At 36.2% G+C, this 24,780-nt stretch overlaps 3 protein-coding genes across 5 annotated transcripts; all 3 read left to right on the top strand.

The window, feature by feature from the left end:
• The first annotated feature begins 222 nt into the window (after positions 1 to 222).
• Positions 223 to 6,060, top strand: LOC141616810 (F-box/LRR-repeat protein At5g02910-like). 2 transcript variants are annotated; one of them, XM_074433962.1, is made up of 6 exons: positions 223 to 336; positions 955 to 2,308; positions 2,390 to 2,566; positions 3,624 to 4,672; positions 5,131 to 5,307; positions 5,571 to 6,060. In XM_074433962.1, coding segments are annotated over exons 1-4 (1,737 nt in total). In that variant the 5' UTR covers positions 223 to 334; the 3' UTR covers positions 3,828 to 4,672; positions 5,131 to 5,307; positions 5,571 to 6,060. The 2 variants fall into 2 exon arrangements, with proteins under 2 accessions (XP_074290063.1, XP_074290071.1); XM_074433970.1 differs by having other exon boundaries at positions 5,131 to 5,417.
• A 3,324-nt stretch (positions 6,061 to 9,384) lies between these two features.
• Positions 9,385 to 13,896, top strand: LOC141616795 (heat shock 70 kDa protein 18-like). 2 transcript variants are annotated; one of them, XM_074433944.1, is made up of 4 exons: positions 9,385 to 9,888; positions 10,052 to 10,116; positions 11,313 to 11,495; positions 12,299 to 13,896. In XM_074433944.1, exons 1-4 carry the CDS (start codon positions 9,599 to 9,601, stop codon positions 13,729 to 13,731), a joined length of 1,971 nt encoding a protein of 656 aa, XP_074290045.1. In that variant the 5' UTR covers positions 9,385 to 9,598; the 3' UTR covers positions 13,732 to 13,896. The 2 variants fall into 2 exon arrangements, with proteins under 2 accessions (XP_074290045.1, XP_074290052.1); XM_074433951.1 differs by lacking the exon at positions 11,313 to 11,495.
• Positions 13,897 to 17,409: 3,513 nt separating this feature from the next.
• Positions 17,410 to 21,295, top strand: LOC141616789 (F-box/LRR-repeat protein At3g03360-like). Its single transcript, XM_074433936.1, has 4 exons — positions 17,410 to 17,508; positions 19,061 to 20,414; positions 20,503 to 20,691; positions 20,771 to 21,295. The coding sequence occupies exons 2-4, from the start codon at positions 19,071 to 19,073 to the stop codon at positions 20,972 to 20,974; spliced, it is 1,737 nt and encodes a 578-aa protein (XP_074290037.1). The 5' UTR covers positions 17,410 to 17,508; positions 19,061 to 19,070; the 3' UTR covers positions 20,975 to 21,295.
• The last annotated feature ends 3,485 nt before the right edge of the window (positions 21,296 to 24,780 follow it).

The following is a 24,780-nucleotide window of genomic DNA, read 5'->3' as shown; positions in this document are numbered from 1 at the left end:
ATTTTCAGTTAGATCACTAATCTACATTAAACATGTAGATCACTAATATAGAACTATTAGATAATTACAATAGAATTGTAAAAATAAAATATTCATCAAAAAACATTCATATCGTCCTAAATAGAAACTCGTGCAATTTTGCACGGGTTTAAAACTAGTAAAATTATTAATTACACCCACATTTAATCTACTTTTTTAACCTTACTATAAATAAAAATCAAGTTAAAACGGTGTCTTAAAAATTACTCCAATAACCAGGACAAGAAGAATTGATCATCGTGAAGAACGGCGCCAATCTTCAAAACCTTAAATTATTGACAAACATATCTCATGCATGTATGCCTTTTTTTTAATCTCTCTTTTTATTTTAATTTTATTTTATTTATGTTTGCTTGTTTTGAATTGACTTGTAGTTCTAAATTTATGAGCTTTTGTTTGATCGTTACATAATTTTTTTTTCCAGAAATTACTGGATTTTATATATTTTATTTCTGTTTTTTCTATTGAATTAGTGATATTTGATTATATGGGGTTCTCTTAAAGTTCAAATGCAATTTATAATTTATTCAAAGTTTGCATCTTTACAATTTTAGATCATTATTGAGGTGATTTTTGAATAAAAGATGTGATTTTTGAATAGTTTTGAGTAAATTCAGTTAGCTTAATCCTAGAATTGTATTCAACATGCTTCTGAGGTTCATGTTTACTTAGTTACAATTAGAATAGATTCATCTGTAGGCGCCGTCTCGGAATATAGAGGGTTCTGTGTAAAAGGGAAATTCAATCTTTCGATCAAAATCAGTTGTCTTAGTACTTATGAATAATGAATAATGATACCCGTAAGACGAAGATAAGTTCGGTGTGAGAATTGTAGGAGTTTAGAGTTTATGTCTTGTTGAATTGCAGGCATTATTAATAGCATTGAAATTTGTTTCTTGTGGCCACATTCATTAGGGCTGAGAGGATGACATTTGTAGATGGTAAGAAGCGTGGTGTGATTGAGAACTTGGATCGTATTTCAGAATTGCCGGAGCCTATCATCCTCCACATATTATCTTGTCTTCCTTTAGAAGATTCTGCTCGAACATCCATCTTATCTAAGGCCTGGAAAAACTATTGCAGCTTAAACCCCATTCTTTATTATGATCATAACTTATTTGCGTTGCAATCTATGCTTGCTGGTGGCGAGCCTGATATTAATCAAATAAGGGATATGTTTTTGGATAGTGTCCATTATCACTTGTCTAGAGCCGGGCAACTTGATTCACCTGTTCGAAAATTAGCTTTGAACATCGCCATTAATGATTCCAAATGTTTCTCCCGTCTTGATACGTGCTTGGAGATGTTGACACATATTAATGTCGAAGACTTGTGTGTTATTGTGCAAACTATTGGCTACTTGTGGGAAGATGTCTTCTATGATGATGATATTTTATATGAGTTTCCGATCTCAGTGTTGGCTTCAAAAGGCTTGCGTTCCGTCTATATTCGAGGGTGCACGTTTGCTGAGGAGACGATGTTTGTTGGTGACCCCATCAACAAAAGGGGGGTCTCATTTTCTTCTCTTCAGCGTTTGTGCTTGTCACATGTTTACATAAAACATCACGTGTTTGAGAACCTGGTAAACTATTGTCCTGGAGTTGAAATTCTAGTCCTTCATTATTGCACTGTCCTGATGGATTCCATAGAGCTCTCGAGGTTTCCTAAGCTCAAAAATGCTCTTATTGAAATTGAGAGTGGCAGGATTGATCGTATTGGCATTGAAGACACTAAACTTGAATGCTTCAAATGTGAGGTTAATTGTGACACCGAATGTCATATGAGCCCTGCTGCCTGTGCCAGCATTAGAGAGCTCACTTTGGTGGGTTGCAACATTAACCAGCCTAGCGTGTTTGCAGACCTTGCTGCTACATTTCCACTAGTTGAAGAAGCATACATTTTTATACATGATACGGAAACATTGAAAGCAGTTAGTAATGTTCTCAGGAAGCTAAAGTTTTATAGACGTGGTTTAGTTCCTTTGAAGGAGGTTCATATTGATTGCCCCAGATTAACTTTCCTTGATTTTATTAGTCATGGTCTGGTAGAGTTGTATGTTGATTGTCCAAAATTGAGGGTCTTCCGTTATCAAGGGGATGCAGTTCCCAATCGGCTGTACTTTAGTCCAGTGGCTGATCTAGAGGAGTGCAGCTTTAAAATTTTCATGAGATATGCTTATGACACAAGGTGGTTCATTAATTTGAGGGAATTACTCGTATCTGTTATGGCAAGTCCAACCTATGTTTCTCTGAGGTTTAATTTGCCAATGGTGGGTACCTCTTTCCTTGAGGCTTTTCATTTTCTAGATTTTATGTGTACACTGTTAATGTAGGTCATTTGGTTTTGCAAGGCAACATTTGAACCTGAGCAAGTAGAAGCATTTCACGCTTCCCCACGATACAATGTTCACTTAACCCTTTCGGTTGCAAGCGAAGCGGGGCAAAATGTAGCTGCTCTTGTGGATGCTGTGCTGTATATCATCCGCCCGACCACTTGGATTGTTGGTTGCCGTTTTGATCTCCTAAAGGTATCTTCTATGGGTTTTGAATGCTTTAAGCTGCTGCATTTCGGTTCTATTGGGAATATTAGAATATACAGTATATGGTAGCACCCCTTGCATATCAACGTTTATATTTAGTTCTATTAAAACTGTGTTTTTCATTTAATTCGTTAAAGTGAGTTTAGCCGGCGTCCATATACTTAGTTTAGTTCTAAGAGAATTGTGCTACTCTCATCTGTGTTTATCTATGCAGTAATTGTCCGACCACCTTTATTGTTGGTTGCACTTTTTGTCTCCTAAAGGTATCTTCTATGGGTTTAGAAAGTTTCACTTACAGCATTTCTGTTTTATTGGGTATATATATGGTAACACCATATATGTCCCAAATAACCAATTCATTTCAGTATGTTTCATTATGTTTCGATTTTTCCTTAGTTGTATCTTGTAGAGAAATAATTGATTTGATTAGAAAAGGTGGCCGTTTCTAAATTACTCTTATCATTTTTTTTATACTTAAGTCGACCTAAATTAAGGTATGCAGCCTTGTTAGTTGTTACCATGCATATAATACTGTATCTTGTCTTTGTGATGTGTATATATAATAATAAGACAATACTTGTATTAAATTGTAAAACTTGCAGTTCAACTGTTACGTCTCAATTGTTTGAAGTTCTCCTTATATAAGAAAAAACAAGTTACGCTTATTGACTTAATTTGAGAGAGTATACGATGATAAGTTGAGCCTTGATAACATAATTCTTCAGTAGAGTTTAAATCCGGTTTGTTACTCGTATAACAATGTAAATAGTTGAATCTTGAAAATGTTTCCTTTGAGAGAATATATGAGTTATTAACGCGTACCTTAAAGGCTGGAGCAGTTAGAGGATTTGTGGTTTTAGTTCTTTTAAAAATTTTAGTTTGCTAAAGCTACTTTAGTTAGCCTCTATATTTTAATGTTTAGTTATTTTAAAATTTTGATTAGATTATTTAGTTTGTTAAAGCTAGTGTAGTTAGCGTCTATATTTCTATTTTTAGTTCTAAAAGAAAGAATTGTGCTACGCATTGATTCCATTTGTCTTTGCAGTACTTGTGTGAAAATTTGGCCAAGAAATCTCAGGACAACTGTTGCGATGAGGGAGTGACTAGTCCATGTTGGCTGGATCAGCTAGAAGATTTTCAAGTCGAGAGCTCGTTGGATATTCTAGACATAAAGGAGAATTTGTTGGGTCTACCAGAGCAATCTCCATCAATTACTAAGGACATTCTTTTTAAGTTTCTCTGGTCGTAATATTTAACAAAAGAAAAAAATGGGTAAAATTTTCCGTTTGAAACTTTGAATATTTATCTTTGATGTTATCTCCGCTTAAATTTGCTAGAATATTTGAGCAAAGAATTATTTTAAGAACGAGTTTCTTGTTCTCTCATTGTAAACAGATCATTTTCCTTGTCAGTTTATTATGTTTTCTATGTGCTAAATGACACTACTGAGCTCGAGAAGCCGTGAGTCCCCTTTAGTTTTTTCTCTTCCTTTAAATAGTTAGCTAATTTTCTTTTCATCATTGTCTTACATTTACTCTTGTTTGTATTTTTATTCCTTTTTTTAGCATGGACTGGGGTAAATGTTAATGGGGTCGTAGGGGTCAAAACAATGACATCATAGGGGAGGATGATATGGGAGATGAATACTTAGTAGTTGAAGAAGTATACGTTTATATAGATGATACGAACCTTACTGCTACATTTCCACTAGTTGAAGAAGTATACGTTTATATAGATGATACGGAAACATTGAAAGCAGTTAGTAATGTTCTGAGGAAGCCAACGTTTTATAGATGTTTAGTTCCTTTGAAGGAGGTTCATATTGATTGCCCCAGATTAACTTTCCTTGATTTTATTAGTGATGGTCTGGTAGAGGTGTATGTTGATTGTCCAAAATTGAGGGTCTTCCGTTATCAAGGGGATACAGTTCCCAATCGGCTTTTCTTTAGTCCAGTGGCTGAGCTAGAGGATAGCAGCTTTAAAATTTTCATGAGATATGCTTACGACACATTGTGGTTCATTAACTTGAGGAAATTCCTCGTATTTGTTATGGCAAGTCCAACCTATGTTTATCTGAGCTTTGATTCGCCAATGGTGGGTACTCTCTTTCCTTTAGGGTGTGCTTGGATACCATTTTAGGAGGGAAAGGGAGGGGAGGGGGAGTGAGGGGAAGGAAAGGTAGGGTAGGGGAGGGGAGGGAAATAAATTATGGTTGTTTGGATAACAAAAATGATGAGAGGGTGATGCGAGGGGAGGAGGGAGATGGTAGAGTGGATGGAGGATGATGATGAAATGAGAGTCAAAAAAAGTTTTCCTTCCAAATCTTGCCAATGATGGAAAGATTTTAGTTTGGTCTAAAGGAGGGAAATTAAATCGTCTCATTCCCCTCCCCTCCCATTTCCCTCCTTCCATATATTGTAACCAAACAAAGGAAATTAAACCCCTCCCTTTCCCTCTAATTCTCTCAATCCAAAGTCCAAACACACCCTTAGGCTTTTCATTTTCTTGCTTTTATGTATACACTGTTAATGTCCGTCATTTGGTTTTGCAAGGCGACATTTAAACCTGAGCAAGTAGAAGCATTTCACGCTTCCCCGCGATACAATGTTCACTTAACCCTTTATGTTGCTCCTGAGGCCGGGCAAAATGTAGCCGCTGTTGTGGATGCTGTGCTGTGGATCATCCGTCCGACCACCTTTATTGTTGGTTGCACTTTTTATCTCCTAAAGGTATCTTCTATGGGTTTTGAATGTAACATCGATGACCTGTGTTTTTTCTGCAAAGCGGTGCCTACGAGAGTACAAGTGACGGTTGTGCTGGCATTAAAAAGCTCACTTTGGTGGGTTGCACTATTTCTGTACTATTGGTTTTAGTTCTTGTAAAATTGAGATTCGATTATTTGGTTTGTTAAAGCTAGTTTAGTTACCGTCTGTATTTCTATTTGTAGTTCTAAAAGAATTGTGCTACGCATTGATTCCATTTGTCTTTGCAGTACTTGTGTGAAAGTTTGTCCAAAAAATCCCAAGACAACTTTTGCGAGCAAGTGACTAGTCCATGTTGGCTGGATCAGTTAGCAGATTTTCAAGTCGAGAGCTTGTTGGATATTCAAGACATAAAGGAGAATTTGTTGGATCTGCCAGAGCAATGTCCATCAATTACTAAGGACATTCGTTTCAAGTTTCTCTAGTCGTAATAAATAAGAGCAGAAAAAATTGGGTAAAATTTACCGTTTGAATCTTTATTAATGCTGTTTTTTGATATTATAAATTTTGCTAGAGTATTTGAGCAAATGATTATTTTTAAGAACGAGTTTCTTGTTGTCTATTGTGAGACTAACTGTTCTTTCTATGTGCTAAATGACATTACTGAGCTTGAGAAGCCATGAGTGTTCTGGCCCTTGTAGGTATTTCGCGCTTAGGTGTTGAAGTAAACGGTAGTCCCCTTTATTTAGTTTTTATTTTAATATTTAGCTGATTTTCTTTTCATCATTTTCCTACATTTATTGTTGTTTGTATATTTCTTCTTTTTTAGCTTGGACAAGATTAAATGTTAATGGGGTCGTAGGGGTCAAAACAATGGAGAATGAAAGGGGAAGTGTGGGTGGTGAGGGGAGGATGATGTGGGAGATGAATATTTGTGCTTTGTTTTCCTTCGATCCCCCTCCCCCCCTCCCTCGACACTTACCATTCTATCTAAGATTAGCATGCCCTTAGTAATAAAATAGGAGTGTGCTGTGGCTGCTCCATCAGGTTAGAGAGGACGATGCCTTCCGTAACAATAACATTAAACCAGTTCCCCAAAGGATGACCCAAGATGAATAGAATTTTCGAATGACCCAAGATGAAAAGTGCGTCTAGAATTATATAGAATGACTATGACTGCAATTTCACAATAAATGAAAGCAACCAATTTAGGGAGTCATGTTGCTTTATTCCATTATAATCCGTTCTCAAACATAATGAATCTTTGGTTCCATGGAGAACGGAAACTGAGTGCGATGACTTTCATACTGACTATGAAAAAGATTACAGGAATGAGAGCTAAGACGGAGGTTCACAATTTGCTGGAGCCTGTCCTCCTTGACATACTATCTAATTTCCCTTTTCTGCTCAAGGTAACCAGCGAGGTTTTCCAATTTGAAAGGGAGCTCTGACAGTGGGCATTAATGAGTCTTATGCATCCCCGGTGTCAATGTTGATTTGTGTATTTTTCTGCACACTGGTGCCTATGAGTGGTGACTCCTACATGGAAGATGGAGATATATGCTATTTTTCGGCTTTCCGTGTTGGCTTTAAAAGGGGACTGTCATTCTTTACTGCACAGCAGTTGACCTTCACATATTTCATAGCTGCCGTCTGGAGACCCGAAATCTTAATACTTGTTGATTGAACTATCTAGATGGAATTTTTGGAGCCCTTGAAGTTTCCGAGGCTTAACAAGGCTCTCACTACCCCTACATATTCCATAAATTTGAATGGTGCTCTACATGGACATTTTAAGGACCCCATATCACCTTTATTTTTTGTGGTATGTATTGAATACTTGTCTAGGCTTCTCAAGTATGTTGGAAATAGGACCGAGTTCAAATACCATCAGCATTGCCAGAGATTGAAGCTTAACCATTTATGCTGTGCGGATGATCTCATTCTCTTTTGTCATGGAGATTACAAATCTATATATACTTGATGCTTCATGCTTTCGCTACTTTTTCTGCTGCATCTGGCCTTGCTGCTAATGTTTAAAAATCAAACATTTATGCTGTCAGTATCCCTGAAGTGGAACTCCAAAGGATTATTCTGTTATCAGGATTCCAAAAAGCGTTTTTCCGTTCAGATATCTAGCGATTCATATATCAACCAAATGAATCTTTAAAATGGAATGTGATATTCTGGCCAGTAAGATTACAGCTAGAATAAGAATTTGGTGAAGTAGACACCTCTCAGATGCAGGTAGGGTGCAACTCATAAACTCTATTCTTCTTTCTTCAAAAAGGTTACGGTTACACTCGGTGTATAGAATCTTCTATACACTGCGAGTAACATTACGACATGTGGCAATGATAGAATATGAGATAGAATATTGTTTAAGTTTGATTTTGTCAAAATTTGGGAGCCAAAATTCAAAAAATACAATTTCAAATTTAAAACTTTCCTAAATTACTATATACCATAATTATTTAGAAGATATTACTCCCTATTTTGTTTGAAGATATTATTGTGGGAAATTGTTTCATGTTTTACGTTTTTTTTCCTTAATAGCAAAGTTAATTGTCTATCCCTACTTCCTAGTCTAAAACAATCTATCTACTCCACGTCACCCACGCGCCGGCGCCAGCAACGTCTCATGTCGGCCACCATCTCTTGCACCAGAGGGGCACCAGCGTACCTACGACTTCACCAGACCACCGCTCACGTGGGAGCACCGTTTTACGTCTGAAAAAAAACGCACTCAAGAATGAAGACGATATTATCATCAAATGGTATTTATCTCAACCTTGATTTTCAGCTAACAATTGGCGATGAAGGTAAGAGAATACTGAAGATAGAATCATGGCCTCGTCGTTTCGAAAGCGGATGAACAATGTTGCACAATTTCACACGTCTTAAGAATTTAATCACTGGTGTAGTGGTGTTGGCATTAACTTAGCAAACCATTTTTCATTGGAAAAAGTCAATACTCTAATTGAAGACTATAAAGTACATATCACTTAATTGAAATTAAATTAATGTAGTTTATTAATGAAACGGATTAATTTGACGAACTATACAAATCTTGCGCTCACATTTCAAATTTGAAGATAGTAAAAAAAATGACGTTATTAATCGATTTTTGTAAACATTAAGCTGGTAATCCATGACCTTTTTATTAAGATTTAAATTTAACTATCTATAATTATTAATTATGATACCATATAATTAATAAAGATCTTTAAATTTTTCCTTCCATATTTCCCTCCAAAGACAAATTCCCCCCCTCCAAATCTCTTTATAAATTCCCTCCATAATAATACAAATAGATTCTTACATATGTCAAATTTTAATTGGTGGTGTATAGAAGATTCTATACACCGAGTGTAACCGTAGCATCTTCCTTCTTTCTTTGCATTATTACTGGACAAGTATGATTCTGCTCCCTGCTGGAGTTATCAATCAAATTCAGGTGGTTTGTCGTCGATTTCTTTGGGAAGGCAGGGTTCCTCTAGTAGCTTGGGATGTGGTTTGCAGACCAAAAACACAAGGCGGACTGGGGATTAAGACTGTACTTAAATGGCAAAATACACATGGGACGTAGCATGGAATGCTAAATCGTTATGGGTTAAATGGATTAAATGTTATCTATCTCAAGGGTATTAGATGGTGGGATATTGGGATTATGATTGGCCTAAAGATGTGGGTTGGATGTGGAAACAAATTTGCTGGCACTTGGATTTAATGAGGATAAATGGATCGCCAGTGGAAGAAGATATACCGTTAATTCTGCCTACGAGTGGCTATTGAAAACCTAAAGATGTGGGTTTAGGTGGATCTGGTGCAAAATTCTCAACGGTACTAGCTGCTTGCTATGTCACAGGGTTGATGAAACATTGGATCATATATTCTGAATGCAAAGTCAGCAAGAAACTGCGGAAAGCGATTATGAATTGGCTTTGGCTGGGAGTGCGTATACATCCCGGAACTATAGACGATGTTAGGAAAAGAATAATGAGACTCAAAAGGTGGATGTGTCAGGCGAGTCGTAGTTACTGCTAGCCTCAATGGCTCAATGCTCTTACTTATCACCTCTGGGAATTGAGAAATGATTGCCCTGTAAAAGATCGCTCCTTTATCAATTGTCCTGCCAAAGTTCGTCCATATATTGGCTGCCTCGTTATGCGGTTATGATCTGCTGACCCTGTTATTGGTTGCTCTCATCTTCTGTAGTTACAAATACTTGCAGTTTGAGGTAGTCGCCTGTTTTTAAGGATGAGTAGTATTCGCCTGTCCAATCTGATTTCCGTACTTTGATGTCCTGTCCTGTTTAATGTGTGATAGTCTTGACTGTGCTTTCCTGTATTCGTTTGCTTTGTTTTCAGAAATCCCGTATTTGATTGCCTCACTTCCCCAGAATCGATGGTCCTCCCGTCCCCTAATGTCTCTTATTTGGCTGCCTTGTTCTATGTTTAATGTTAACGTGATCATGTATACGACTGTACCATTAAAGACTGTCGTGTTGAAACCTTCTCGAAGTTGGTTATCCGTATTCAAGAGTCTCACTGTAGTTCATCCCTTATTCACAGTACCCTTATTCAGCTACTGTTCCACAACATACAGGTATTTCCATCCTTATCTATCTAGAGTTTTAAAAATCTTTCGCTTATGGCGTCGGAATGTTTGAATTCTGTTTTTCAGCTTTACTTGAATAGGTCCATAGGAATTTCAGGATTGTACCAAATTTCCTTATACTTTCTGATTTGCTTGGCGTTTACGTATGCAGTTCCGCTGCTGCTGCTTTTGGAAATATGCTGTCAATGCGGAGTTACGAAAGATTATTGTGTGTTGGTAAGCTCTCATGAGTCATTTTTCATTGCTTCACTGACCAAACAACCGAAGATCACTACTGTTCAGATGTTTTATGACGGTTTTATAGTAGAGTCGCTGAGTAAAATATAGGATGTTCCGCCACTGTGAGAGTGTGTTATTTAAGTGGGTTTTGGCCCCATTTTCATTCTCCCATTTTTTGATTCTTTTTGCGGAATTATGTTAAGAAAAAAATAAAAAATTGTTGTTTTGAAGAATCAAAAGTATTTGTTTAAAATGGTAGTGTCCATGTAGGCTTGGATAATTCGAATCCAAACCGCGCGACAAATGAAAAAACAAATCTCGTAATAAAAAATGTTAGTCTACAATCCACGGCACAATCAATGGCATGTCTACCGCAATGATTTTTTTCTCTTACTATGTTAAACACGCCATTGGCAATGACTAGGCTTATATTCTTCTTCTTCAAAAAACAAGTTATCCCCAATAGTTGAATGTTTGTTTTACATGTGGAGTTGCACAAGACACATCATTTTACATGTGCTGTTTAAGATTTTTCAATACTACATTTTGACGGATATATTTGTTTCCGAACCAAAACGATTTTAGCATTATTTGTTGAAAATTGTCATTTTTCTAGGTCTCTTTGGAGCACATTATGAATTATATTCCCTCCGTCCCGATAAATAGTTTTTTTATTTAAAAAAAACTATTTAAAACCGATACAAACTCAATTACTAAAAACTCAAGCATGGTCTGCTATTTAAAACCTATATCCAAACTCACTACTAAAAATCCCGAACAAAATCCATTACTGATCGTAACCACCCGAAACTCGATCCAATCAGTTTTTTTAATTCAAAAGTTTCAATTTTTTCATGAATTTTCAAAAAGTCCAAATAAATTTTGGATCGGATACTTGAATTAAAATATTGGTTCAAATAAAATTAAAAAAACCTCTTGAGTACTGACCCTTGATAATCCAAAGTGAATTCCCTTCCAATTCTCAATAAAATCCATTTTGAGAGCCTTTACGTTTTTTTTTGAAAAGCACAAATTCTTGGAAATGCTATAAAACCCCTTCCAAGTATTAGATACGACTCCTGGAATATCTCAACTTGTCTAATAAATAAACTTCTCTTTTGCTCTGTCTCCTCTGCTTCCATCACTCGCCTCCGTTAATATGGGTAACAATAGTGAAGAATGGCCAGTTATAGGAATCGATCTCGGGACGACCTACTCATGTGTTGGAGTATGGCAGCATGACCGTGTTGAGATAATCACCAATGATCAAGGTAACAGAACGACGCCGTCTTGGGTTGCATTTACTGACACTGAGAGGCTTATTGGTGAAGCCGCTGTTAATCAAGCCCTTATTAACCCTACTACCACCATCTTTGGTGCGTCCTACTTTATCTTTTTTTTTTTTTTATATAATTCCACTTTATCCTTTTATTTCTCTTTTCTTTTTTAAAAAAATTCATACTTCGGACTACTCCTGAGTATATAAGATGTGTCTATTATGAAGTACCGGTCAGGTCATTCGATGTTTCAACGCAATTTTTATCTTGGGTCATTAAGAAACAATCTCTTTGTGTTGCTAACACAAGTCTTACCCGTATGTTAGCTACCACGGGATTGAAAAGGATTCTCAGTTGAGTTATAATAAGTAGACTATGGAAAGTGTCAAGTGACCCTTTATTTTGAAGGCAACTCAGTACGGACTACATTTTTAGCATGTCGTAAATGCTGTGAAAAATATATTCTATTTAGTTTTACAGATTATATAATTTGGTTAATGGTGGTAATTCCTCAACTATGAATAATGTGGTTCTAGTCGCGCTTTCTTATGTTTACGTTGTTCTGAAACCAGTTGTAAGTATTCTCTGTCGAATGAATTTAAAGGAGGATTTCGCTACATTTTTGGCTGTAATGTGTTCGCTTCCTTTTCTGCAAAAGAATTTTTAAGAATCCTACTGCCACATTGCATCTGTATAATTATATTCCAATTTTGAAAAATTTGGCAAATTGAATGTCAGATTTAAATTACAAACTAAAGAAGAGATGTTTCAACCACTTATCTCTGTAGTTTGCAGTTGAGTATGCTTTTTTCTGTCACCTATTTTGTGTTTTCATCTACCCTGTACATACTCGACAATTTCTAGTTTCTTTGCTATTGCGCTTTTAACAACAATACTGACAGATGCGAAGAGGCTCATAGGCAGAAGATTTGATGAAGAAACCGTGCAAGAAGACATGAAGTTCTGGCCTTTTGAGGTTATCTGTGGTCCTGAATCTAATACAAAGAAGCCAATTATTGTAGTCAACTACAAAGGTCAATTGAAGCAATTTGCTCCAGAGGAAATTTCATCCATGGTTCTTATGAAAATGAAAGATATAGCGGAGGCTTTCCTTGGTGTCAAAGTGAAGAATGCTGTTGTGACTGTACCTGCATATTTCAATGATTCTCAGCGTCAAGCGACAAAAGACGCTGGTGTGATTGCCGGACTTAATGTTCTTCGCATCATCAGTGAACCAACAGCTGCTGCCATGGCTTATGGTCTTGAAACACACGCAAATGAAAAGAATGTGTTGATTTTTGATCTCGGTGGTGGGACATTTGATGTTTCATTGGTAGCCATTAAAAATGATAAATTTACCGTGAAAGGTGTAGCTGGAAACACTCACCTGGGTGGCGGAGATTTTGACAACAGAATAGTTGACTACTTTGTGAAGGAGTTTGAGCGGAAACATGGAAGGGATTTACGTGAAAACCCTAGGGCTCTTGCGAGGTTGAAAACGGCTTGTGAAAGGGCCAAGAGGGTTCTTTCCTCTTCTTTTGAGACTACTATTGTTGTTGATTACCTCTTTGAGGGCATAGATTTCTGCTCAACTCTCAGCCGTTCCCGGTTTGAAAAGTTGAATATGAGTATATTTGAAGATTGTATTGAAACTGTCGACAAGTGCTTGAGGGATGTGAAGGTGAACAAGAACGACATTGATGATATTGTCCTAGTTGGCGGGTCCTCTCGGATTCCTAAAGTTCAGCAATTGTTGCAGGAGTTGTTCAACGGAAAAGAGCTGTGCAGAAGCATAAATCCTGATGAGGCAGTCGCCTACGGAGCTGCCATCCATGGTGCTACACTGTGTGGTATGGCTGCAGCGAAGAATATAGTACTAATGGATGTCACACCTTTATCCCTCGGTTTCGCTCTTGTTGACGGTGACATGACGGTGGTAATACCAAGGAACACGCCCATCCCAACAACTCTGGAAGTACAAACTTCTACTGCCGAGGACAACCAGACCGGTGTGGACACTGACATATATCAGGGCGAGAGGCTAAAAGCTGAAGAAAATCACTTTTTGGGCACATTTTCGTTGTATGGGATTCCTCCGGCACCTAGAGGTGTGGCAAAGTTGAAAACCACCTTCACAATTGACGTTGATGGGATACTGACTGTCTCGGATAGGCTGATAGGCACAGATACAAAAAATGAAATAACCATAAGAAATTACTCTGGTAGGTTGTCAGCTGGAGAGATTGAGTGTATGGTGAAGCGAGCTGAGCAGTTCAGGGCTGAGGATCTGGAGTATGTCATGAACATGAAGCGTAAGAGGCTTCTATCGATTTAGGTAAGGAAGTTGTGTGCAGCTTGTGTTGTACTCCGTATTAGTCAAATCGGAGTATATTAATATTGGTAGTTAACTGTAGACAGTGCAGGTATTATTTTATTGACATTTGTTTCTTGTGGCCACATGTTATGTTAACTGTAGACAGTAAAACGAGTGCCGTGATTCAGAACTTCCATCACATTTCAGAATTGCCGTAACTTATCATCCTCCACATTATGTTCTCTTCCTTTAGAAGATTCAGCTCGAGCATCCATCTTATCTAAGACATGGAAAAGCTATTGCGAGTTAGTATGATCTCATGAGTCATTTTTCATTGCTTCACTGACCAAACAACTGAATATCACCACTGTTCAGATGTTAGACGGTCGGTCTTATAGCAGAGTCCCTGAGTAAAATACAGGATGATTCCACAATATTCAGGGGTATAATACGTTACTTTTTTTTTTTTCCAAATGTGAACTATTCAGCAGCACATCAGATAGTAGATACCGAAGAATTGTGTTGCAATGTATTATTTCTCGACACTATATATATGGGATCATTCGACAATCTAGCAAATTTTTCCGAGTTGTTTTCAACATGGTCGTATTCTTGGGGGTTGCTAGGTACGGAGTATATCTTTATGACTCTGTATTCCGATACACGGGGACGAGGATTCTCGTCATTACTTTTTTGCTTCATTTCCTTTTTAGAGAAATATTATACTTTGAATTATATACTTCCATTTTACTCCTTTAAGCTTTTCTTTTCTAGTGAAACTCTAGAATTAATTTTAGACCTCTATTCCTTTTGTGACGGACTAATCCCGTCACAAGCTGAAGACCTCTCACAAAAAGGGAGAAGGGACAAGGTGGGGCACCCTCATATACTCCCCCACTCACCTCTCATGGGTATTTTGTGAGAGAAAATGGTATCCGTCACAAGCTTGTGACGGATATCGCCGTCTTCAATGAGATTTTGTGATTCCTTTTTGAGAAATAGAGAGACCTCTTACTCTATGGAATCGTGGAATGACGGCCACGTTAGTTCTCAGCTCATGGGCGTACGTACTTAATAAACAATGTTATCACAAGGTGAATTTAAACCACAGCCGGCACCCAACCCAACCCGCCCGAAACCCGACCCGGCAGAACCCAAAAACTTGACAACAGAAAATCGACTAGACTTGACCCGTTTGCCACTCGACACCTGATACGATCCGATAATCAGTGATCCAAACCCGACCCGATCCAACCCAATTAGATTGATGACTAGATTGATGACACGATAATTATTAAACTTAATATTGATTTTTCTTTTTGATGTCAAATGAGGCGCAAGACCAGTATAATAAACGGGGGAGGAAATATTCAGCTTAATATCGATTAAAATGAAAACAATTTAGAGTTTAATTGGATAAGTTCTACAACCTGGTTTGTAAATATCGTCGACGTTTTCATTCCAAAAGACGATAATGCCCTTTGCATAATTATACTCTTTTATCTCTCTAAACAATTTTCTCTCAAATTCAACTAAAAACCAACTACATTTGGGTTGTGTTAAATATCATCGACACTTTTACTAATTATCGTCGACAATTAATACATCTTTTCAATTTTGTCCCCCATTAACTTCCCCTTGTCTCTCCCCTTAATCTTTCTAAAACAAAAAAAAAGACGGTTTTTCGAAAAAAAATCGTAATTTAATTTACGAACTTTTAAAATGGTTTTAAACATACGGTAACAACGATCAAGTTAGTAACGGTTTTAAAAATATTTTCGTCCAACATTTTTTTTTTTTGAAAAAAAAAATCATTTTCTAACTTAAATTAATCTTTGCCGCGGTAATCGATAAACACTAATCCGTTCTAACAATAACGATTTTATTCTAAACCACGTAAAATTACTTACTAATTACAAATTTTTAAAAAATTAAACTAGTTTAGATTACTTGTCGTCGATGCCTTGAATTTAGTGGCGGAATTGAAGCGGTGGTGACGGAAATGTCGTATTTGAAAAAAAGATGGTAAATATGGAAGGTTTAGAGTGGGGGTAGATTAGGAAAGTTATTAAAAAATATCGACGATAATTAGTAAAATATGGACTTGGCCCAAATCTCTTGTTTGGGACTTGGGACTACTTAAAAATTCAAAATTAGAATTTGGGCCAAATTCTCAAAATTTGCTAGAAATACAAAGGGTTGTGTTAAATATCGTCGACACTTTTACTAATTATCGTCGACAATTAATACATCTTTTCAATTTTGTCCCCCATTAACTTCCCCTTGTCTCTCCCCTTAATCTTTCTAAAACAAAAAAAAGACGGTTTTTCGGAAAAAAAATCGTAATTTAATTTACGAACTTTTAAAATGGTTTTAAACATACGGTAACAACGATCAAGTTAGTAACGGTTTTAAAAATATTTTCGTCCAACATTTTTTTTTTGAAAATAAAAAATCATTTTCTAACTTAGATTAATCTTTGCCGCGGTAATCGATAAACACTAATCCGTTCTAACAATAACGATTTTATTCTAAACCACGTAAAATTACTAACTAATTACAAATTTTTAAAAGATTAAACTAGTTTAGATTACTTGTCGTCGATGCCTTGAATTTAGTGGTGGAATTGAAGCGGTACTGACGGAAATGTCGTATTTGAAAAAAAGATGGTATATTTGGAAGGTTTAGAGGGGGGTAGATTAGGAAAGTCATTAAAAAATGTCGACGATAATTAGTAAAATATGGACTTGGCCCAAATCTCTTGTTTGGGAGTACTTCAAAATTCAAAATTAGAATTTGGGCCAAATTCTCAAAATTTGCTAGAAATACAAAGCAATTCATGGACTATACAACCATTTGTATATGTTGTACGGTGTAGAATTTGAGCTTTGTGATAAAGTATCCGAGCTTTATGTTAAAGAATATGAGCTTTATTAGAAAGTATTGAGTTCATTCATTTACACATTAAAACATGAACTTTAAATTAGCCCAGAAAGAATACACATAAGCTCGAATTCTTATACTTGGTTGTACCATGCTTATGGTACAACCGGATGTATAATCCTATTTGTGAAAAGGGTTGTGTTATATATCGTCGACACTTTTACTAATTATCGTCGACAATTAACACATCTTTTCAATTTTGTCCCCCATTAACTTCCCCTTGTCTCTCCCCTTAATCTTTCTAAAACAAAAAAAAGACGGTTTTTCGGAAAAAAATCGTAATTTAATTTCCAAACTTTTAAAATGGTTTAAAACATACGGTAACAACGATCAAGTTAGTAACGGTTTTAAAAATATTTTCGTCCAATTTTTTTTTTTTTTGTTTGAAAAAAAAAATCATTTTCTAACTTAGATTAATCTTTGCCACGGTAATCGATAAACACTAATCCGTTCTAACAATAACGATTTTATTCTAAACCACGTAAAATTACTAACTAATTACAAATTTTAAAAAATTAAACTAGTTTAGATTACTTGTCGTCGATGCCTTGAATTTAGTGGCGGAATTGAAGCGGTGGTGACGGAAATGTCGTATTTGAAAAAAAGATTGTAAATATGGAAGGTTTAGAGTGGGGGTAGATTAGGAAAGTCATTAAAAAATGTCGACGATAATTAGTAAAATATGGACGACGTTTAGCCGGATGAAATAATTAGGCAAAATCCAAATAACACCAAAATAGACGTCATTTGCAAATCACACTGTGTGCGTTCATATCCTCTAAAATCGACACTCTCTCCTTCACCTCCGTTTCATCTCCCTCACGCTTCCGCTTCCGCTTCTTCTCTCCTCTTGCGGTATCTCCTTCAACCTTCGATTTTTCTAATTATGTACTGAAACGTTTTGTTTTTTTCTTATGATTTATTGTAATGATTTGTAATGATATGTTCAATTTGATGACGATTTGTTTGAAATCAACTACAATATTTTGATAACGATTAGTTTGAAATCAGCTAGTTCGAATTTTTGCATGTTGTATTTGTTTGTGTTCGAATTTTGATAACAATTTGTTTGAAATCCACTGCAATATTTGAAGATTATGTTCAATTTGATGTTGTTTTGACTAGTTAAATTGGACTGGAAATTAAACCGTCTTCAATTGATGTTCGTAACAAATTTGATCAAAGCGTGTTACGAACATCAATACGGAACTTTGGAGTGAATAATAGTGAACGTTTGTTGGAAAAATTGGTGATTGAAAATAACTAAATAAGTATTGGTTGGCAGAAGAGAGATCTTTGAGGGACCTTAATGTTACTGTGTTATTTCTTGCATGTCTATATTTACATTATAATTATCGTTCTTCTTTTTTCTTGTAGTAATGATTGAATCCAGGAAACGTGTTAGGATAGAAGAGGAAGATGATGAGTTTGAGTTAGTCTTGCTAGTCGTGAATTTTGTTATCGTTGTAGTAGCTGCATCGTACCAAAGGTACAAAGTGAGGGATTTAGCTTGGAATGAATATGAAAACGAGCAATGTGGTTAGATACAATTAGAAATAACACAAAATGTCAAGTGCAATTACGTTTTGATAGACGTTGTTTTGAGAAGTTATGTAGAGTTCTTAGATCAAAGGGTGGGTTTAACGACGTCTAGAAATGTGACTGATGAAGAAGTCGTTGCATTTTTTCTTCATATTCTTGCTCACAATTTTAGAAATCGAACGGTTTAGGCTCTTTTTGTGGCGAGATTATCAAGCCAGAAGGGCTTTACTTGCCTAGTTCATTGAGGGGACAGGTGGGTCTTATTTGTGATTGTTGTAGCTTCTACTGCTTTATCGTATTTTTTTCTCAGACCTTGACTAGTATATCCGTGTGCAGGAAACAGGAAGTTAGTGTGTGTTTGTTAAACCCATTTGTTATAAAAAAAAATGTGGACAAATTATTCTAATATGTCATGTTTTATTTGTACTATTATGAAAGGTTACTGCCCATTGAACTAACTTTGAATTTGAATTGTTGTTTTATTTGTGCTGGTTTCAGAAGTTTTATTATTGAAATGGGTGTGGAATTTGTTTGTTGCTTTAACCTTTCAAATAGAAATAAGCCGAGTTGCAGAAGTAGGGCAGCTTAGGCTAATTAGCATGTAGTCATGTACACCAATCCATGTAGAACTGCTAATATTTTGCATGATTTCTGTCGGGATGAAAAATTTGCAGTTCTGGTTATTGATGTTACAAAAACAAAAATGTGGACAAATTATTCTAACATGTCTTGTTGTTGCTGTAATTACTTACCCTTTGTCATTATGCTTTAGTTGTAGTAAGTTTATTAATGCTTATTGTAAGTTGTTTCTAAATGTGCTGGCATTATTTTACTGACATTTGTTTCTTGTAACCACATTTATCAGGTTTGAGAGGATGATATCTGTAGAAGGTAAGAATCGTGGTGCGATTGAGAACTTAGATCGCATTTCAGAACTGCCGGAGCCCATTATTCTTCAAATATTATCCTGTCTTCCTTTAGAAGATTCTGCTCGAGCATCCATTTTATCCAAGACATGGAAAAGCTATTGTGCCGCACATCCCATTTTTTACTATGATCATAACTTATTTGCACTGAAGTCCCTGGTTAGTGGTGGCGAGCCTGATATTAATCAAATAAGGGATATGTTTTTGAATGATGTGCAATATCACTTGTCTAGAGCCAGGCAGCTAGATACACCTATTCGCAAATTAGCATTGAGCGTTGTCATTAATGATTCCAAATGTTTCTCCGTTCTTGATACATGCTTGGAGATGTTGAGAGATATTAATGTTCAGGACTTGTGTGTTACTGTGCAAACTCTTGGCTACTCGTGGGAAGACATCTTCTTTGATGATGATATTATATATGAGTTTCCGTTTTCAGTGTTGGCTTCAAAAGGCTTGCGCTCTGTGCATATTCGAGGGTGCAAGTTTGCTGTGGAGACATTTGTTGGTGACCGTATCAACAAAAGAGGGGTCTCATTTTCTTCTCTTCAGCAATTGTGCTTGACACAAGTTTACATAAAACGTCACGTTTTTGAGAACATGGTAAACTATTGTCCTGCAATTGAAATCCTAGTCCTTGATTACTGCACTGTCAAGATGGGTCCTCTAGAGCTGTCGAGGTTTCCTAAGCTCAAAACTGCTCTCATTCAATTTGTACAGGGCCGGGTCGATCATGTTGGCATTGTAGAGACAAATCTTGAATGCTTCAAATGTGATCTCAATATTGCGACTGAATGTCATATCAGCCGTGCTGCTTGCGCCAGCATCAGATATCTCACGTTGTGTTGCACCATTAACCAGCCTAGCCTGTTTGCAGACTTTGCTGCTACATTTCCACTTGTTGAAGAAGCAGAAATATTTGTACATGGTACGGAAACATTTAAAGTAGTTAGTAATGCTCTCAGGAAGTTGACGCTGTACAGAGATGATTCAGTTGCTGTTCCTCTGAAGGAGGTTCATATTGATTGCCCGAGATTAAGTTACCTTGATTTTAAGGGTAATGGTCTGGTAGAGTTGTATGTTGATTGTCCACAATTGGAGGTCTTCCTTTATTGGGGGGATACAGTTCCCGAGCAGCTTTTCTTTAGTCCTGTGACTGATCTAGAGGCGAGCACCTTTATAATTTCTGTGAATGATGCTTACGACACATTTTGGTTCATTAACTTTAGGAAATTCCTCGTACCTGTTATGGCAAGTCCAACCTATATTTTTCTGACCTTTACTTTGCCAATGGTGGGTACCCTCGGCTTTTCATTTTGTTGATTTTATTTATACATACGGAGTATATAATTGATGTGGGTCATTTATTTGGTTTTGCAAGGCAACATTTGAAGCTGAGCAAGTAGAAGCAGCATTTCACACTTGTTCCCCACGACCACGATACAATGTTTACTTATCCCTTTGGGTTCGCAGTGTCTTCGAGGTAAATGAAGCTACTATTTTAGATGCTGTGCTATGGACCATCCGGCCGACCACCTTTATTGTTGGTAACATGTTTCAACTCCTAAAGGTATCTTCTAACGGTTCCATATATTTAGTTTAGTTGTAAAAGAAATGTGATACTCATTTGTGTTGGTTGGTGTTTGCAGTACTTGTGTGAAAATTTGATGAAGAAATCCGAGGGCAAGATTTGGGATGAGCAAGTAAGTACACCATGTTGGCTGCATCAGTTAGAAGATTTTCAAGTTGAGAGCTCGACGGGTAGTCTAAATTTAAAGGAGAATTTGGTGGATTTGCTGAAGTACCCTCCAAAGAAGACTGTGGACATTTGTTTCAAGTTTCTTTGGTCTTAGCTCTTAAGCAGCCAGTAAATAAAGAAACAAAATGGGTAAAAACTATTGCTCAAATCTTTGGTAATTAATTGATAGAATATTAGTAAATATTAGTAAATATTTACTTATTATTAGTTTAGTCTACTTTCCATAGTTGTACTTCTTAGTGCCTTATTACAAGCCTTGTTTATTTCCTTATATTAGGCTTAGTGCCTCAATATAAGCTTAGTGCCTTAATTGTAGCATTAGATTAGGCATTAGGCTTATATTGAGGGGTTATACCGAATTTTCTCTATCATCTGGCACAAGAATCAGAGAAGTAATATAGAAGTATTTTGTGTAGATCGTTATAATTTCTTAGATGCAAAAGATGGATTATTTTTCGGTAACTTTTCCATCTTATCCCTTGGCTATATATATATAGGCAAGATCGGGAAATAGGGGAATGAATGTCCCAACAATTGCAACTGTTGGATTTTCCAAAATAATTAATTATTGCTGCGTGAATTTAATTTCCGCACCCCCTCATAGTTATTCGAACGAAAACTATGCCGTAATTCCGTAAATTATTATGCGAGTGCACACTCCGTACTTCCCGAACTCGCATTATATTATTTAGAAATTACCCATCTATGAAACAACCTTAATTACGCCAAAATGAACCGGTAATTACTCTTAAATCACCAACACTGACTATGGCCATTAATTTTTTTTTGGCAACAGTAAATAAAGGTTTTACATTCTCATGGCCTGACGGGCTAGGCCATGCGCTGTTTGATTAAGATGTCTAGGAAAAACTAAAGCTTACACAATGAAAATGAACCCAGATACTCTTTAAATCATCAAGGGAATGATATGGCTTTCCTTCTCTAATCCAGCTATCTGATTGATCAGTTTTAGGCAATCCGTCACGACCTTCAAGTGAAGTTTGCCCCTATTTCTGGCCCATTTTAAAACCTCCCGTACTCCCAACACTTCCGCCTGCAAGGCCGATTCTGCGCTCAGTTTACTTCTACCTCTATCAATCTCCATCCCCAAGTTATGTTATTGTAAGCCACCCATCCGCAAGCTGCATCAAAGTTTCTTTCCCAGCTCGCGTCCACTTTTAATCTTGTACCCCTATATTGGGCCATTAATGAGTCCATTCAATCCCGTGTTAAATTTCTTTCGTATGTTCATGACTAAATTCGACTCTCTGTCGAAACCCATATCTAAGCTACCATAAATACCAATTTAGATTCTCTCCATTTCTTCTCCTCTCCATTTCCTTCCATTTCCTTTTAACGGTCCGGATTATACTTTACTAAGATCTAATGGTGCAAGTGATAGATGAGATAAATGTGGAATATTAATATAATATGGGATTGTGAGAGGAAATGGACAAGAAATGGAGAGAAGGAAATGGAGAGGATCATTGCTCCATAAATACGGAGTATCAGATTACGAGTAGTTTTTGTCTACTGTTTTTTTTTTGGGGTCCGCCGGAGTAGTATCTAACTTATCTACTAGGCTTTTGACCAGTTGGCACTATTTTTTAGAAATGTTGGCAAAATCAGGCCACTATTCTGATTAAAATGGGAAAACATGTGTATGCATTGAGTCCATTTTTTCTCCATTTCTAAAAAAAAAAAAATGGAGAGGCAAGTTCTTATTAATGGTCCGGATCGCATTTTGATAAAATCTAACGGTTCTAAATTTACGCATAAAAATAAAGGGAAAATGGGAGTGAAGGGTTAAATCATTATTTAAATAGATTGTAAGAGGAAATGGGGAGAAAGGAAATGAAGATGATTCATTAGCGTATGCATTGCCAAGAAACAGTTGATTTTTTTTTATCAAAAATTGCGTAATTGATGAAAACGGAATATACTTGTTCAATATGCGAAGTAAGATGTGCATACTCTATTTAATTGTATATTTTGGAAATATACAATTAAATACATTGGACAAAAGCAATTACTTTATAATACAACAGACGTATATTAATAAGGGTTGACCCCAATGGTAAAGAGTTCACCTCCTGAACCTTAGGTTGTAAGGGGTTCGACTAGGTAGCACGAATACTCCTCCAAACTAGCTGTCCCGTGTCCGACACCGTGTCGGACACCCGACACTTGTCAGACACACGCCTAATCATGTTATAGTTTACCCGGGGAATAAATTCTCAAAAGAGATTGACTAGAAGATTGGTTTGGGTGCGAAATTAGAATTAGTTATACTTAAAGTCGACTTTTACCTTCAGTTACCAAAATTTAGTACTCGTATCAAATACATTAAATTTAGAATCAAATACATTACAAAAATAAAATAATACGTTATTTATAACCATAAAATATGTTTTTTTATTAAATTTAAAGAGCGTGTCCCGTGTCCTAAATGTCATGGGATGCCGTATCATGTGTCCGTGTCCATTTTGGTGCTACATAGGGGTTTGATTCCCATTTTCTATTAAAATATAGCCCAGATTAACCCTAGGAAAACCCTCTGCTTTCCTTTCCTTCCTTCTAACTTTGTATTATGGGTTTCATATCGAAATATACAAAATAAGATTCACATGATCATATATATATATTTTTTTTATATATTGTCAATAAAATAAGGAATAAAATATAAATCCTATCGATTTCACCATACTAAGGAGTCGTTTGGTTACATACGAGAACTTACAATGCCTAGGAAGTGTCATATCACATGATTTTAGAATTCATGTGAATTAGAAAATGTTGTTTGGTTACATGTAGGCATTGTAATTCATGTAGGCATTCCCACTTACCTAGGGGGATCTAGGTAAGCAACTTCCTCCATTATGGAGAAATTGGAATTCATAGGAAGTTCCAATTCATGTGAATTGGGTTAACCAAACAACCTACCCATTTTGCAATTCACATGAATTAAGTTCCTATGTAATTTGGTGGGCAACCAAACGACCCCTAATAGAAATTTCCTTTTATTACCTCTAAAAATATATCATCATCATCATCGTCATATATATAAACTACCTCTATGAGATTAAAGTTTTAACCTAAAAAAAGTTGACAAAAACCCCTAAGCAAAAGCATAGCCATGTCAACTAGTAGATTTGTAGGCATTTTTGTGTGCATGTTCCTTGTTCTCTCCCTCCTCACCATCGTTAATGGTAGATTTCTATGTTCTTTTGTTTTTTTTTTTTTTTAATATTGTTTTCGTTTTTGTACACAAATTCTTACTTAAGACACAATCGATTTAAATAATTTTAAAAATGAAGGAGGTTGTGAGAGGTCTTAACTTAAGACCGTCTTAAAATATCGATGGTTTTAAGTTGGTGATTTACTTGACTGAAACAATTTTTTTCGTTTTTGTTTTGAGATAAACTATTCACGTATTCTGTGTTATTGTCAAAGTTAATTATGCAATAACATACTACTAGCAAAATTATTACGGGACAATTTCACGCATGCAGTTCTCATTTTTTTTTTTTTTTTTTATATTTACAAATATGTCGATCCAAAGTTTTTTTAGGACAATAACTTCGTAATTGCTATTGTTAAGTCATTTATTTATCACTCGTGTAAGTATTAAGCTCTTTTTACATAATTTTCTCCGGTGGTGTTACTTGTAGGCGGGCGCGATCCAAGGTGCGGACCTGTGGTGGAAAATAAAAATCATAAGTCAGGAAGCAGGAAATTGATAAATTTAAATCAGTGCAAGGCCTTTAGTAAAGATAGATGTGAAAATGGGTATGATTGTTGGTGTTGCATGCAATGGCCAGGCAGTGCAGCTTTATGTTATCCAACTCCAAATTTATGTCAGCATTGTTGTGTTCCACCTAATTAAATTGTTAGTCTGTA

Source organism: Silene latifolia, chromosome 1 (genome assembly GCF_048544455.1).
Source record: "Silene latifolia isolate original U9 population chromosome 1, ASM4854445v1, whole genome shotgun sequence".
Classification (NCBI taxonomy): Eukaryota; Viridiplantae; Streptophyta; class Magnoliopsida; order Caryophyllales; family Caryophyllaceae; genus Silene; species Silene latifolia.
The sequence above is the reverse complement of the archived record's forward strand: the minus strand, read 5'-3'. Positions and strand labels throughout refer to the sequence as shown.